This window comes from Mustela lutreola, chromosome 12, assembly GCF_030435805.1.
Source record: "Mustela lutreola isolate mMusLut2 chromosome 12, mMusLut2.pri, whole genome shotgun sequence".
Taxonomy (NCBI): Eukaryota; Metazoa; Chordata; class Mammalia; order Carnivora; family Mustelidae; genus Mustela; species Mustela lutreola.
In genome coordinates this window covers 75,500,036-75,517,137 of record NC_081301.1, presented here as the reverse complement: position 1 = coordinate 75,517,137, position 17,102 = coordinate 75,500,036, and the positions used below count along the sequence as shown (strand labels likewise).

At 37.5% G+C, this 17,102-nt stretch overlaps 1 protein-coding gene across 2 annotated transcripts in view; it reads right to left on the bottom strand.

The window, feature by feature from the left end:
- The window catches only part of UBQLN1 (ubiquilin 1), a 52,133-nt gene that overhangs the window by 6,407 nt on the left and 28,624 nt on the right, over positions 1-17,102 (bottom strand). For both annotated transcript variants that reach the window (XM_059141355.1, XM_059141357.1), the window contains exons 3-7: positions 16,270-16,385; positions 9,843-10,105; positions 9,218-9,376; positions 8,807-9,041; positions 2,507-2,649 (exon numbers count right to left, since the gene is read on the bottom strand). In XM_059141355.1, the coding sequence (XP_058997338.1) occupies positions 2,507-2,649; positions 8,807-9,041; positions 9,218-9,376; positions 9,843-10,105; positions 16,270-16,385 (916 nt within the window). The remainder of the gene's footprint in view (positions 1-2,506; positions 2,650-8,806; positions 9,042-9,217; positions 9,377-9,842; positions 10,106-16,269; positions 16,386-17,102) is intronic.

Sequence of the window (17,102 nt, the reverse complement as noted above, 5' to 3'; positions counted from 1 at the left end):
AAGAATTAAAGTCAGGGTCAATATTAATGTTAATACCTGAAAACAAGATTATGATACATGATCAGCATAACCAGAAACTAATTCTCAAAGCTTTGAAAAAGATGAAAATTTTATCACTTTCCCCAGAAGGAGCGAAAAGTCAACTGACAATGATTTACTGATCACCTATTTACCAGTCCAAAGTCTGGAGGGTGAAGTAAAATGACCCTTGCCCTCAAGAAGTTAACCATATTTGAGAGCAATTAATTACACGTACAGACTAGAAGTAAACAGAATTCCATTCTCCCTCCTTTGTCTATTGTTACAAAGTGGATTATTTAGTTATATCCAACAAAATAATGAAAGTAGGAGGAAGTCAGTGTTTTGTGAATATATCATATTTGTTTCCAAGTGACCAATAAATTCACAGTACATGAAATAATACCAACTTGAGATCAACAAACCTGCTTCTTTATTGGCTCCAGTAAAGTATTTTTTATTATGAACAGATTAATAAAGTTACCACATTTATCTTTCAAGATTCATGTCATTTGAGACAGCATGGCATCTTAAACTGATTCATTCATTCTCAGAAAAGTATTATCTCATTTCAGGTATTTCTCCTAACTTAACTGACTATACAACAATATGGTTTATATATTCAGACTTTTTTGAGTTTCTAAAAATCAAAATCAGAACAGAAAAACTAAAAACTTTAATCTGCTGATAACCAGAGTATGTTGTAAACATTTCTAAATTGCCTACAATAAAAGACATCCACATATAGCTTTCTTTGTTAACATTTTGCTTTAGAGTGAAAAAAAAAAATATGTCGAAGTGCTCGTCACTTTATAATGTTAATTTAATTAAATGGCTGAGAATGTACTTATTAAAGTCAAAATTTTTATTTATATTTTTTAATTTTATTTTTCAGTGTAAAGTCAAAAAATTTTTTTTAATTTTTTTTTAAATTTCTTTTCAGTGTACCAGAATTCATTGTTTATGCACCACACCCAGTGCTCCATGCAATACATCGCCTCCATAGTACCCACCACAAGGCTGACCCAGCTTCCCACCCCCTGCCCCTTCAAAACCCTTAGATTGTTTTTCAGAGTCCATAGTCTCTCATGGTTCATCTCCCCCTCCAATTTCCCTCAACTACCTTCTCCTCTCCATCTCCCCATGTTATAGCAGTTATAAAACATGCAACTCCTCCGTGTTATTTCTTATGCTCCACAAATAAGTGAAACCATAGGATAGTTGACCTTCTCTGCTTGTAAAGTCAACATTTTTAAATAAGATGCACATTCAGTGCTAATTAATCAAACAGATATTTAAAAACATACAAATACCATCACTCAACATATTTTCCATTTATTTAAAACAAAGGTGCTATGATCACAGTAAGTGGAGCATTTAATACTAATTTTTATATGAATAAAACAAAAATATACACAAATTCACCTAAAAACTTGTTCTTTGTTTCCAATTCCACAAATATTAAGAGGACAGAAGTTACTGCTGAGGATTATAACACAAAGATAACTGCTATATATTTGAATGGTTCCAGACTTCAGAAAATAAAAAACATTTTGTTGACATAAAGAAAAGTAATTAACTTTAAAAGCTTTTAGAATGTTGGAAATGAGAATACACTATAAAGGAAAATATTTATTATCCCTTATATTTTATAGAAGCCATTTTTAATATACAGCAAATTTAAACTACAGGTGATCAAGGTTATTTAATATTCTCCAAGGTTTTTTAAGCCCAGCTGTTCTTAACCTAGGGGAACATCTGAATTGCCCAGGGAACTTCAGGATAGGGGAAATGAGATGTAATTACACCAAAATCTCTCAGGACAGAGAGGTGTTTTTTTTTTTTTTTTTAACTTTAAAATTCCCAAAGAGATCCTAAATGTTCAGCCAGAGTTGAGATCCACTAATTCCCTTAGTTACGGTCTCTTCAAAACAATTAAGAAAATAAATAAATTAATAAAATACCATTATACTAACTTTGAGGGGTGATCTATAATGGAAAGAATGAGAACACTGTTCCCACAAATCTCCCTCTGCCTTTAAAAAATGATTTCAGGATATTTTATAACTGCTATCTTGAACATGACCATTACACAGAATCTATGTGATCTAATAAACATAAGTATTCCAAGAAATGTATTACCACAGCACTTAATCACTTTCAAGATTTACATTTCACTAAAGAACATATCTTCCAAAGGGAAAGTAATCCAAAACTTTATATCCATCTCCTAAATCAATATACATAGATACAGAGTAAACCTACACTTCTTTCTAGCCAATAAATAGCAGAGAAGAAAATGTTCTAATTATATATGAAGAATTAGTCTACTGCAAAGAAACAAAATGTCCAAGATATTGGAAATGCAGTTTACCCAGTTTTGTAGTATGTAACACAACACAACCCAAATGTGCCAAAATCACATTTATTTGATTAGGCTATTTCAATTCACACTGCACAGTCCTTTTTAATGTAATTACAAACTCACCTGTGCAGCAAGGTCAGGGTTCTGACTTAGTGACTGCATCATGCTTCTCATGTAAGGGGCAGACAACATGTTTTGCATAAGTTGTGGGTTTTCAGTTATTTGTTGCAACAAGCTCTGCATTCCTGGTGTGTTGAACATACTAGCTGAAAGTTTGTTAGAAAAAAAAAAAAAAGACACTGTATCAAGGAAAGACCCATAAACAAAAGTGAAAGCTTTAAAATACAATATATACCATATGTAATTTTAGTAACTGCAGATGAGCAAACATATTACTAATCAATTGAACCAAGAAAGAATTTTAAAACTAAGATCTCCACAACTACACACTCAACATATAACAGTAAAGAAGGGTTTATGATGTTAAACATTCTGGATACATTTACAATAAAATCACATCTTACACTAGGTTCTAAAGTCAATTTAAGAAGCAAAAATTAGATATGGTTGAAATTACTATGAAAAATCCCAGGGGCGCCTGGGTGGCTCAGCTGTTAAGCGTGTGCCTTCAACTCAGGTCAGGATCTCAGGGTCCTGGGATTAAGCCCTGCTTCTGGCTCCCTGCTCAGTGGGAGGCCTGTTTCTCCCTCTCCCACACCCCCAGCTTTTGTTCCCTCTCTCGCTATGTCTCTATCAAAAACAAAATATTTTAAAAAAAGAAAATAAAGAAAAATCCCATACAGAGAGTAAGTCTGGGCCAACATCTCCTCTAGGACTGCAGAAGAATCACATCCAGCATTTGATATGCTCCTACTTAAAGAACGTAAGCCCTCTCATACCCAGGAAACCAGATGTAGCCTCCATCCCACTTTCACTCATTACTGACACTCACTCGCCAAAACAGCAGGCACATTTAACATTTCAGAGCAGCGACTAAGAACAGTGACTAGAGTTACCTGGGTTCAAACCTAATCTAACTATGTAAACTTGGGTTAGTTTTTTGGCCTCTTCACCCTTCCAGTTTCCCCAGTCAAATGGAGTTAAGTACTATCTAGTGCAAAGGACAGGTTGTGACAATTAAACTACTTAAGGGCAAAAGTGCTTGTTACTTTATTCTTTCCTTTTTTTTTTTTTTTTTTTTGCTAAGAGCTATAGTTAAATTTATGCAAATTCAACGTTCTCTGAAAACTAATTTGCTCAACACATAACCAGATTTTCACTTGCTGACTACATATACTCAACCTCAAATATATTCTCAAACTCATTATATGCAAACTTAACTCATTAGTTTTTTCATTTCCCTTCTGCTCTCATTCCATCCAGCGTAATTTTATCAGGCTTAAAACACTGACACTTCCTACTTATTTTTCTAACTTATTATAATTCTGCTGGGCGTTTTTTGGTAATCAGTCTTTTTTTCCTATTTCCTCAAGTTGTTTCAATTGGGTTACTTTCTACATCCTGGACTCTATGAATATTCTAACACAAGTGTTGATAAACACAACCTGCAGAGCAAATATGGCCCATGACCTGCTTCTGTACAACCCACAAGGTAAAAATGCTTTTACACCTTTGAATGGTTAAAGATACAAAATTATTCTGTGAAATATGAAAACTATATGCAGTCAAACTTCAGTGTCCATAAATAACATCTTCTTGGAGGGGCGCTTGGGTGGTTCAGTGGGTTAAGCCTCTGCCTTCCGCTGAGGTCATGATCTCAGGGTCCTGGGATCGAGCCCCACGTTGGGCTCTCTGCTCAGCAGGAGGCCTGCTTCCCCCGGTCTCTCTCTGCCTGCCTCTCTGCCTGCTTATGATCTCTGTCAAATAAATAAATAACATCTTAAAAAAAATTTTTTTCTTGGAATACAATCACACGCAGGTGTTAACTGTCAATGGCTGCTTGTGTACCACCATGGCTAAGTAGTCCAATAGAGGCTGTGCACAGCCCTTGATGACTGCTGCAGACCCAGAACGCTGCTCAGTGCACCACACTATTGCTGTAGCATGTTGTTATTTTCTTTTTTTAACTACCAGTAACATACTAGTCTCATAAGAACAAGAAGAAAAAGATAAAGTTGGACTACAAATATTGTGCTTTTAAAGCACAATGGAACATGGATTATTTTATCAATGAGATGGCAAAGCACTGTATTTTTATGCAATGACAATGAAAAAATACAATATACTTCAACATTGCTAGACTAAGCACTCATTGCACTATGCCCAACTCAGAGGCAAGCAACAGTCAGGAAAATACGAAATTTAAAATGCAGCCACCTCATCATAGCCAGATTTCTTTACAAAAATAAAATATGAAAATAAGCCTACAACCAGTTAAGTTTCCAAGTGGCTTATTTGTTAGCCAAAAAGGAAAGCGGTGTATTAGTGGTGATTAATTGGCATGCTTAATGAAATCTTGATTGCAGCAGCCAAATATAAATGTGTCCAGATAAATAAACTCGTTTAAGTCCATTACCCTTTCAAGGAGAACAGTTTCTCAAGAGTTAAGGACATTAGACTCACAGCATCAATATTCAATTTTAAAACAATGCAAGTTATTCTGAGTGGTATTCCTTTGTTTTTAATGAGCTGACAGATGTTTCTGCCCAGTTCTTGTTTGAGAAGTCAATGCCAAGTTTAAAGTGTCTAAAAAATCAGACTTTATAAACAGTCTGCATAGAATTACAGGCAAAACTACTTTCAAAGTCCAGAAAATAATTCAATGCAACCTGAAATAAAATCAGGTTGATTTTATGATTTAAAATGGATTTTATATTTATATATTATATAATATATAAATTTTATATTTTATATTTATATTTACATTATTTATATTTATATTATTTATTTTTATTTTATATATATTATATATTATTTTAAAATATAATATTTTATTTATATTAAAATTATATTTTATTTATAAAATCAGGTTGATTTTATGATTTAAAAATCAGGTTGATATGATGATGATGATGAAAACATATGTGGAGGATTAGCTGAATATAGAAAGCTTATTTAAAAAATACGGTATTTAAAAACTATGGCTATTCATTGTCTTATTCACCAGCAGGTACTCCGGAAAATATTTTGAACTGTCACATTATTCAACGAGCAGGAGTATCAATAGAGAACACCATTTCACTCTTGTGAACTTCGCCATAGTCAATTCCATAGATTTTTGTCTGAAATATCCTGACCTGTCCAACCACACAGCAGCAGTTTGACGGCTTAGCAGAAGTAGTTTTTTTGTAAGATGTAAGGTTTTACTTCAAAATTTTTTTAGATAAAGGCTAAGACTGAAATTCTGAACCACCTAACCAGCATTACCAAACACCAGATGACTCTCAAAATTATCTTTTGCTAGAAACTTGATAATGTTTCCCAATGAATTCTACCCATAATTATAAGACAAACAGCATGCAAACTTGTGGAACTCATACTGTGATAAAGTAATTTTGACAATAACAGAAATTGTTTAAATGACAATATCAAGGTGCTTTATACATTCTCTTGCTGTCAAAAGTTAAAATGAGATCTCCATTGCCATGAATTTACAGATTGTTTTTTTAAGTTCATATTACTGTTCCAGCAGCATTCTTTGGACCTCAATACAAGTGCAAAGGAAATTTCCATATTTCAAAAGTCATTTAATTTTGTAATTGAGGTCCTACCACCTAACCTTCAATTGGAAGTGATTAATCTGCAATGACATATTTAAAGCAAAGAAGAATGTAACAGAATCCTACAAATGCTTCCAACTGATGATGACTATGCTATTAAAATCATATACTTTTGAAATGAGTACATATTTAAGTAAAATCTCATTACACATCTTGACAACAGGAAACACTGTGAACATCAATTAAGTAAATGTCATCCCTAAAAAAGAATTCCATTCCTATCATTAGTATATATATATGAAAAAGTATTACTCAGTTATATTTTTACTTACTGCAATGTATTTTCTCTCATAATATTCTCACTTTACTTTTTTTTTTTTTTTTTAAGATTTTATTTATTTGACAGAGATCACAAGTAGGCAGAGGCAGGCAGAGAGAGAGGAGAAAGCAGGCACTCTGCTAAGCACAGAGCCCAATTCGGGGATTGATCCCAGGACCCTGAGATCATGACCTGAGCTGAAGGCAGAGGCTTTAACCCACTGAGCCACCCAGGTGCCCCTCACTTTGCTCTTGACATGCAAGGCCTAAAGTATTACCTGGCCCCTTGCAAGAAAAATTTGCTAACTCCTGCTCTAAGATTTCCTCATCTTCTAGAATAAGTGCTTACTGGGCAAAAGAGAGTCAAGAGTTTTATCTTTACAGGTATGTGTGTATATTTGTGTATGTGTAACTGCAAAGAGTTGAATAAAAATCTCAACAGTGTATATACTATGCTATGTTAGGCCAGCAGAATCTATTTCCTTTTGCTGTTTTTGGTTCTCCTTTGATGGATACAGTAACATGAAATCTTAAAGTATCAAGCCATTAAGTAATAAATCTGAATAAGAAGTCACAAAACTGATTTTTTGACATAAGTTGTTAATGTAGATAACAATGCTATAGTTAATTAAAAAAAAAAAACAGCAATTCACCTATCAGGAGATTAAGTCTTTGATCTTTCAAATGTGAATAAAGTAGCTCTCTCAAAGATAGTTAAAAATCAAATAAGCAGTAAGTAAAATACAGAAGGGATAATTTTTTTCCTTGATTAAATGATATTATTTCGATGTAACCTAGACTTCCTGTGGTGATCATTTCGGAATATATACAAACACTGAATCATTACATTGTATACCTGAAACTAACACTCTGTCAAATAGGCAATACTTCAGGGGTGCCTCTGCTCAGGTCATGATCCTAGGGTCCTAGGATCGAGCCCCGCATCGGGCTCTTTGCTCGGCAGGGAGCCTGCTCCCCCCACACCCCACCGCCTACTTGTGATCTCTGTCAAATAAATAAATAAAATCTTAAAAAAAAAAAAAGGCAATACTTCAATTTTTATCAACTCCTTACTATATTCAAAAACTTCATGATACCCGCTATAGTCTATAAAGGATTTATACTACAGTGACAACCAATGACTCCCCATTATGACTTCCCTCAGTAATGACCTTTTAAAAAATTCCTCATCCAGCACCTCACCTTTCCACTTCCTCTGCCAAACACCACCATCTTTAATTTTTTTTCTTTTTAAGATTTTATTTATTTATTTGACAGAGATCACAAGTAGGCAGAGAGGCAGGCGGAGAGAGAGAAGCAGGCTCCCCGAGGAGCAGAGAGCCCGATGCGGGGCTTGATCCCAGGACCCTGAGATTATAACCTGAGCCGAAGGCAGAGGCTCAACACACTGAGCCACCCAGGCGCCCCTACCCACCATCTTTTAAAGCACATCTGAGTCCTTTTCACTTTAGGGAAGTGGCCCCATGCTTTCACTTCCTCTCATTTCCATGATAAGCACTAGGACTAAAATCCTAACTCTAGCTTCAGATTTTAGACCTAGCTCTTAGCATCTGAATAGTTGACAAAGGGACTTCCATTTACTGAGTCTAGTCTACAGAGAAATAATCAAAAGTAAATTCCTAACCTGTTCGGATATCAGACTCTCCAGCAGCTTCATACACAGATCTTAAAGCCACTGTAGAAGATTCTTATCCATAAGGTCTGAGGTTAAGACCTGAGAGTCTGATTTCTTTTTTAAGATTTTATTTATTTATTTGCTAGAGAAAGAGACAGCCAGAGAGGGAACACAAGCAGGGGGAGTGGGAGAGGGAGAAGCAGGCTCTCCACTGAGCAGAGAGCCTGACACGGGGCTTGATCCCACAACCCTGGGACCATGACCTGAGCCGAAGGCAGACGCTTAACCAACTGAGCCACCCAGGGGCGCAGAGAATCTGGTTTTTTAACAAACCTGCCAGGTGCTCTGATGCAGCTCATTTAGCCCTAGTCTCACTCAGGACCAGAGTCTGGGAATCCACTGATCTACAATAGAAACTAGACCAAAGCCAAGAAACACATGCTCCAGTAGGAAGTCCACTAGTAATTGTATTCTCTCGGACTTCAGTTTTCCTACGGTTGAAATGAGATGACCACCCACTTCTCCCAAAACCATCTCATGGATGAAGGAGGGGTCATCTCATTAGTAACCCTTTCCACTATAATGCACACAAGTGATTAATACTAATCACTACATATTTAAAACTCCCATTTAAAAAACCTGGAACATGAAAAGATAATTCATAAAAGTTACTTCACACACACACACACACACACACAGAGCACAAAGAGTAACAGTATAAAAAATGTCTTCATTATTCAAAAATGTGAGGATAATAGAGAAAAGTGGTGTGAGCTGTTTGGAGCCTACCTCCTACTCCAGGCCCCAAATTTGGTGCAGATGAACTCTGCCCGGAAGTGCCACTGGCAGCATTAGCACCAGTGCCCCCAACAGTGCTGGTGGTCCCACTGGAAGCTGATGAACTCTGGGAAGCCTGTGGAGCCCATGGATTGGGTAATGGATCTCTATTTTCTGTACGGGAAGGCTGACTACCTTCACCTGAGGATGTATTGCTCACGAGGGAAGCAAATGGATTACCACCAAACTGTAATAAAAGACAAAAAATCATAAAGAATAAGCTTTTGTTTTAAATAACAGATATGGAACTTTCTTTTAATGAAAACTGTATTCCCCATATAAAGGTACCCTTCAATCACACATGTATTTCTGTTAAATCAGGAGCTGCCCTTTGGCCTAAGCCGCAGGGACCTACGTTATCACCTGTTCTTGTGCAGCACTCAGCATTGGTTCCTGAATATCTGTATACATGCGCCGTAAAGCATTGTATCCCCCTGGGATGCTTTCTAGGTTGCTCAAGGCTCGGTCCTGGTTTCTCATCATTTCCTGCATCATTGCTGGATTCCTGGCAAGTTCCAATGTCTAAGAAAAAGATATTCATATAAAAAGGCACCAAGATACAACTGAATTACTTTAACTATTAACAAACACAGTTGATTTGTTTACAAATTTTCTAATGATGAATTAACAGTCTTTAATAATTAAATCAGGAACTTATTTTCAATAATTCCTGCTGTCACCTCAATCTAACATTCAAGTAACACCAAGAAACACTCTGTTATGAATGAATGCCCATCTGCTGAATCAGATTCTTTTCGCTTCTTAAATCTGCAAAATAACCATTTACAGTGATCTTTAAAATACAGCAGAAAGCTCAAATCTCAAACAATCCAAAGTAGTGTGTTGCTGAGTTTTCCCGAATAAATACCAGGACTTCTTTTTGTAGCTTAGCCATCTATAAAAGGCAAGCTCCTTAAGCACAGGAAATTAAGTAAAAACTAAGCATATAATTCTTTAGCTAAATGAACTTAAAGAACTTTCCACATACTTGTCTCATAATATCTGGATTATTCAGCATATGACTAATTTCTGGATTTCTCTGAATCAACTGCTGCATTTGCGGATTGGCCATAATTAACTGCCTCATCAGGTCAGGATTTGACAGCATGCTCTGGACAAAGGGATTCTCCATAATCTGGACCATCATTTCAGGATTGGACATAAGTTGCCGCTGCATCTGGCTTTGTAGTTCGGAGAAGTTAGTAGTATTCAAACCCAAGCTACTCAGACCTGCAAGCCCTCCAAGGCCACCTAAGAAGATAAGGGAAAAGATAAGAGGAAAAGGGAAAAGGGAAAAAGATAAGGGATAAATCAAAGTCAGAAATTTTATCATTAATACTACTGTGCTAAAATATGGAAATGCAATAATAGTGACTCAACAGTCCCATTATGGAAAACCACTATTTTTAAAGATTTGTCTGAGAGAAGAGAGCGGCACAAGGAAGGGTGAGGGGTAGAGGAGAGGGAGAAGTAGACTCCCCACTGAGGAGAGGGGAGAGAGCTTGATGGGGGACTTGATGCCAGGGCCCAGAGATCACGACCGGCTGAGCCACCCAGACGCCCTAAAAAACCATTTTCTTTTTTTTTTTTTTAAAGATTTAATTCATTTATTTGACAGAGAGAGATCACAAGTAGGCAGAGAGGCAGGCAGAGAGAGAGAGAGAGAGGAGGAAGCAGACTCCCTGCTGAGCAGAGAGCCCGATGCGGAACTCCATCCCAGGACCCTGAGATCATGACCTGAGCCAAAGGCAGTGGCTTAACCCACTGAGCCCTAAAAAACCCAGGTGCCCTAAAAAACCATTTTCAATCACACAGAATTCCTATTACTTTTAAAAAGTAATAGTAAAACTGTAACAGTGTAACTAAAAAACTAATAAAACTAAACAATAGTAAAAGTAAAACTCTTCCATTTCTATAACTATTATCAGCCAAAAATCCACTCACTTTGATATTTAAGTTTAAATAATAAAACCAACTAAATATTTCCTGGGTGGCTCAGTCAGTTAAGTGTCTGCCCTCGGCTCAGGTCATGAACCCAGGGTCCTGGGACTGAGTTCTGCATGGGGCTTCTTGCTCAGGATGGAGCCTGCTTCTCCCTCTTTCTGTTGCACACCCTCTTCCTTGTGCTCTCTCACTCTGACAAATACACAAATAAAATCTTTAAAAATATATTTTTTAAATATGTATTTCCTATGTGCAGTATAATACATTTTTGGTCTTTGTCCCAGATTCTGGGCACAGAACTCCTAAAAGCCTTAGAATTTCCAGAATGAAGGGAGTGTCTTTTGTTCTACAATACAAGCCCCTTTGGATCACACTTCATTTATGCCAATTAATTCCTTAGTGTGGGGCACCTAGACAGCCTCAGGATGGGGGAATCACCAAAAAGACAAGTGACAAAAACAGCTGTACTTCTAGCCACCCACCAACCTCCAAAAAGAGGAGGAAAAAGAGCTAGATTGGAGACTGAGCTCTATAAAAATTCTTGAGGAATGAGATTCGGGAAATTTCCACGTTGGTGAACACTTGTAGATCATGGGAACCCTGCACTCTCCCACACCTCCATTTCTTGCTCTATGCTTCTCTTCCATTTGTTTATTTCTAAAGTGTAACCTTTACAATAAACTGGTAAACATAAACATTTTCCTGAATTTTGTAAGCTGTTCCAGAGAATTATCAAAAGTGGAGGGAAACTGTGGGACCCTCCAATAGAACAAAGCTGCTGCTGATAAAGGAGAGAAAAGGTCAGGACTTAAAATGGAAACAGATGTCTCTTTGGAGGAATTAAGTCATGGAAAAACCTAACAGATCAAAGATGACTGAGTGATTATCATAAAATGTTAACTGTAAAAATTACAGAAGCAACCAAATGCATTCATTCAAGGAAGTAACAGGGAATAACTGCATAGAGCAGAGGTATGGAAAGAGATTTAGTGGGTAAGAGGCAGTAATTTAAGTAGTTTAAGAGAAGAGTTTTTGTATTTGTTTTCCTTATTTACTGAGCACTTTCTAATAGGCCAGGGACTGTGCTACCCATGCGGGGAATAACCTGAGAAGAAACAAGTACTACACACAGAACTCAATGTAGTAGGAAGGCAGACAAGGAAAACAAATACAGAATCAGTACCCTTATAGCAGAAATAGCCACAAGATACTATTGTGCTGTAGTACCTAAGTGGAATGGCTGCTTTCCATAAGATGACAATGAGTGTAGAAAATGAACAGGCTGGCAAGGAATGGGAAGAATTGGAAGAAAGATTTAATAATAAACACAACAAACATTATACAGAAAAGCAAAGAGATAAATATGACTACTGATGTGTTCCTGGAATCACAAAAACTTCGTATTTTACTAGAATGGCAAATAGCAGGGCTCACCAAAAATTCTACATGCGGCCTTTTATTTCTTTTGCAGCTGGACAGGCTCATGTGACTAGTTATGACCAAAGGACTGCAAGAAATGTGTCATTTCTGGCAAAAGTAAGAAGGTCCAGCTTGAGACTCTTAGCTATCTCTTCTGCCACGTCCCAAGTGATGGAGCCACACGATGGCAAGATTCCATTAGCCTGAGTCCCTGAGGACTGACCACATAGGTGGGGGCTCACTGCAGACTAAAGAAAAAGCTTTGGATCAAGAAATTAAGATTTGTGGTAAGACGCTACGGAGTTTGAGGTTATCTATTACCAAAAGATAGGTAACCTAATAAAACTGTTGATTAAAACTGTTGACAAAACAGATAATCATGTCCAAAAATGGGCAGAAGATATAAACACAATTCTTCAATGAAGACATACAAATGGCTCTCAGACACATGAAAAAATGTTCATCATCATTAGCCATCAGGGAGATTCAAATTAAAACCATATTGAGATACCACCTTACACCAGTTAGAATGGCCAAAATTAGCAAGACAGGAAACAATGTGTGTTGGAGAGGATGTGGAGAAAGGGAAACCCTCTTACACTGTTGGTGGGAATGCAAGTTGGTGCAGCCTCTTTGGAGAACTGTGCGGAGATCCCTTAAGAAATTAAAAATAGAACTTCCCTATGACCCTGCAATTGCACTACTGGGTATTTACCCCAAAGATACAGATGTAGTGAGAAGAAGGGCCATCTGTACCCCAATGTTTATAGCAGCAATGGCCAAACTGTGGAAAGAACCAAGATGCCCTTCAACAGACGAACGGATAAGGAAGATGTGGTCCATATACACTATGGAGTATTATGCCTCCATCAGAAAGGATGAATACCCAACTTTTGTAGCAACATGGACAGGACTGGAAGAGATTATGCTGAGTGAAATAAGTCAAACAGAGAGAGTCAAGTATCATATGGTTTCACTTATTTGTGGAGCATAACAAATAACATGGAGGACATGGGAAGATGGAGAGGAGAAGGGAGTTGAGGGAATTGGAAGGGGAGGTGAACCATGAGAGACTATGGACTCTGAAAAACAACCTGAGGGTTTTGAAAGGGTGGGGGTGGGAGGTTGGGGGAGCCAGGTGGTGAGTATTATGGAGGGCACGTATTGCATGGAGCACTGTGTGTGGTGCATAAACAAGGAATTCTGTTACGCTGAAAGAAATTTAAAAAATTTTAAAAAAACTGTTGAGCTTTGTTAAGAAATGAGAATGGAGAGGTAGGCAAAAGCTAAATCATAATGCCTTGATAGATTTTAAGCAGAACAGTCACTTCAGATGTTCTTATTCTAATAGTGTGGAAATGACTATAGAGTAAACATTACAGATTTTTTAAAGTGAAGGAGCTGCATCAAGGCAGTAACAACAGGGAGTATTTGCATGGGATGGGACGGAGAAGAGGTGTGGAGAGAATCAGTGGGGAATAGGTAGTACTTTGAGAGGCAAGATAAGTTTCTGCATTTGTTTTCCTTTGCTTTCTGAGGAGACACACAGGCCAAAGTACTAGAGAACATCAAAACATATCAAAGAGGAGAGCAGAACACAGGACATGGAGTTTGTAAATGCTATGGTTGAGGTAAAGACTTGAGAGTCACCGAGATACAGGAGGAAGATAATGTCTTCTTTTTTTTTTTTTAAGATTTCATTTATTTATTTGTCAGAGAGACAAAGAGAGTACAGGCAGGGAGAGTGGCAGGCAGAGGCAGAGGGAGAAGCAGGCTCCCTGCAGAGCACGGAGCCCAATGCAGGACTCAATTCCAGGACGCTGGGATCATGACTTGAGCCGAAGGCAGCCACTTAACCGACTGAGCCACCCAGGCATCCCAGAAAATAATATCTTAACAAGAAGAAAGAAAAGGCAATACTCTGGGGAATACCAATCTGAAGAAAAGAAACCCATAAATGAGACCAAAAAAAGGAAAAAAAAAAAAGCCAGAAAACTAACCAGGGAAAAACAGTAATAGGAGTTAAAGGAAGAATATTTCAAAGATAGACTGGTCAGGACTGAGAAACTTAATTAAAACAAAAATGTGTCCACTAAATTTGGCAAGCCAAGAGGTCAATGGTGACCTTATCAAGTGAATTTTTTTTTTTTAAAGATTTTATTTATTTATTTGTCAGAGACAGAGGGAGAGAGAGCGAGCGAGCACAGGCAGAGAGGCAGGCAGAGGCAGAGGGAGAAGCAGGCTCCCTGCCGAGCAAGGAACCCGATGTGGGACTGGATCTCAGGACCCTGGGATCATGACCTGAGCCGAAGGCTCAACCAACAGAGCCACCCAGGCGTCCCTCAAGTGAATTTTCAATGAAGTGATTGGGGGGAGAGGGAAACCACAGCAAACTTAGTGAAAGGGAAATAAAGACAGAAAAAGTAAAATGTCTCTTCCAAAAACAGCTAAGAAGAGAAGCCAAGGAAAGGGGGGTGGTGGGTCTGTAACTTTTATACATGGGAGAGGCCTTCATGAGAAGAAGCACCAAAAAAGAATAACTATAGGAGGTAAATGGAATAACTGATGAAGAAAAGCAATGGAGATAGGAGGGGATAGGAATGAGACTAGAAATGAAGGAAATGGAGAGATGTATATACAGGCCTCAGACAAATTATAAAAGGCTGTCTGGGCTTCAATTTCTTTGCCTATAAAATGAGGGAAGAGGGAAGACCATTTACTTCAACAATAACTTTCATGACTCTGAACATTTCATACTTATCTCTCTAGACTATTCATGCCAATGATTCTGCCATCTAAAACTTGCCAGAAGAGATACATTTACCCTAAGATCATCCTAGAAAACAAGAGCAGCAAAAATGTAAAAGTTTAAAAAAAAAAAAAAGGAAAAGAAAATGTGAAATCCTGTCATACCCTAAAAGGTAACCAACATAGTTGGCACAGTTGGAGTAAATTACTAAAAAACTTTTTCTGAGGACGCCTGGGTGGCTCAGTTGGTTGAGCAGCTGCCTTCGGCTCGGGTCATGATCCCAGCGTCCTGGGATCGAGTCCCACATCGGGCTCCTTGCTCGGCGGGGAGCCTGCTTCTCCCTCTGCCTGCCATTCTGTCTGCCTGTGCTTGCTCTCTCTCCCCCCCTCTCTGATAAATAAATAAAAATCTTAAAAAAAAAAAAAACTTTTTCTGAAAGTAAGGGAAGGTATGATCCTTGATACGTGAAAAATGTACATATTTTTTTAAATGTCTTTGCAAAGTACTATTATACAACTTAACTGAAAGAGGCATCAAACCATTTAACTATCTAGTTCAGTGTCTGTTAATTTCAGAATAATCTTTTTCCCCAACAAGACCTGCCACAGAATCTCAGTTTAAAACTGATAATAAGAAAAGTGGTTTTGGCTGATGCAGGAGCTCCTTAGCCAATGGACTTGCTCCTAGGCCCCAGCTCTCCACTGAGTTTGAGACACTAAAGGAGGTCTGAGTCCTTCATTTTTAAATCAAGAAAACTACTCAGGGGGTTAGCTTAGCTTATGATCAACAATTAGCTAATTTTCCTTAGATTCAATGATGTGGTAAGTCAGATCAGGTACACATATGCTTACATCTCTTTCATTATTATTGTTTTTTTATGTTTTATTTATTTATGTGGCAGACAGAGACCACAAGTAGGCAGAGAGGCAGACAGAGAGAGAGGAGAAAGCAGGCTCCCCGCTGAGCAGAGAGCCCGATGTGGGGTCGATCCCAAGACCCTGAGATCATGACCTGAGCAGAAGGCAGAGGCTTTAACCCACTGAGCCACCGAGGCGCCTCATATCTCTTTCATTATTTAAAAAAAAGTGCCACCAAGTTATCACTTATTAAATGTAAATGTGAGCTAACAAAGCACATCTGTATTCCCAACTACTTCCTTAATACCTACAATTAAAGAAATAACTTTAGACATAATTGTTGTTATGAAGTGATTTAGTGTTTAATTCTATCATTTTATCCAAAACCACCCTGGGTGAAAAACAGGTTTTTTCCCTATCCCTGTAAAATAACTAAAGACACTTACCTAAACCAAAAGGGTTGCTAGTGGCAGAACCAGATGTGGAGTTAGTACTAGGAGCTGATGATGTGGTAACGTTGCTTCCACTGGTACTTGTTTGCTGAGCTGAATGATCCTGAGGCCTAGGAAAAATAACCAAATCATGGTGTAAAGAGTGGAACTAATTACTTTTAAAAGAACCTCTGAAATTTCCAGAATTCTCAGAAACAAAACTGTAAGTTTTTAGACCAATTCAAATTGTCATAAGGTAAACATCTGAGATAACTAAGCATTAAGAACATAAATATAAAGAAACATAGAAAAACCCTATACAAGTTATACTTTAACTGCTCCCCCCTAGTATAGGTATATAAATATTTCACTACAATCATAATGATAATGTAAGATACAGAGATAGGTCACCCCAAAGAGGAGAAATCAGTGAGTAATCACACCCATTAAAGCTTGACTATATAAGCAAATTTTATCTATTCCCTTCCAAGTTCTTCAGGACTGGGAGGCAGTTCTACTCAGCCCTCCTGAAATTGTTAAAAGTTAAAAATAAAAAGATGTCACCAAAAGGAGACTGAGAAATCAATACTAGTAATAACTTGTATTAATTTAATCCTTCATATTATTTCTAGGTAAAAAAATACACTTTCTGGAAACCCCTTCTATCTGATACCAGTTAAGAGTTCTGAATCTCACTCAATTCTAAGACGTACATTTTTTTCGTCAGAACATTTCTAAAGTCAAGATCTGTCTTACAACTGCTGAGAACCAGTCACCAACTGTCATGCCTATGTATTCTGTAGGACTTCAATTAAATGATTATACCAGACATGCTGTGTTATTTAATA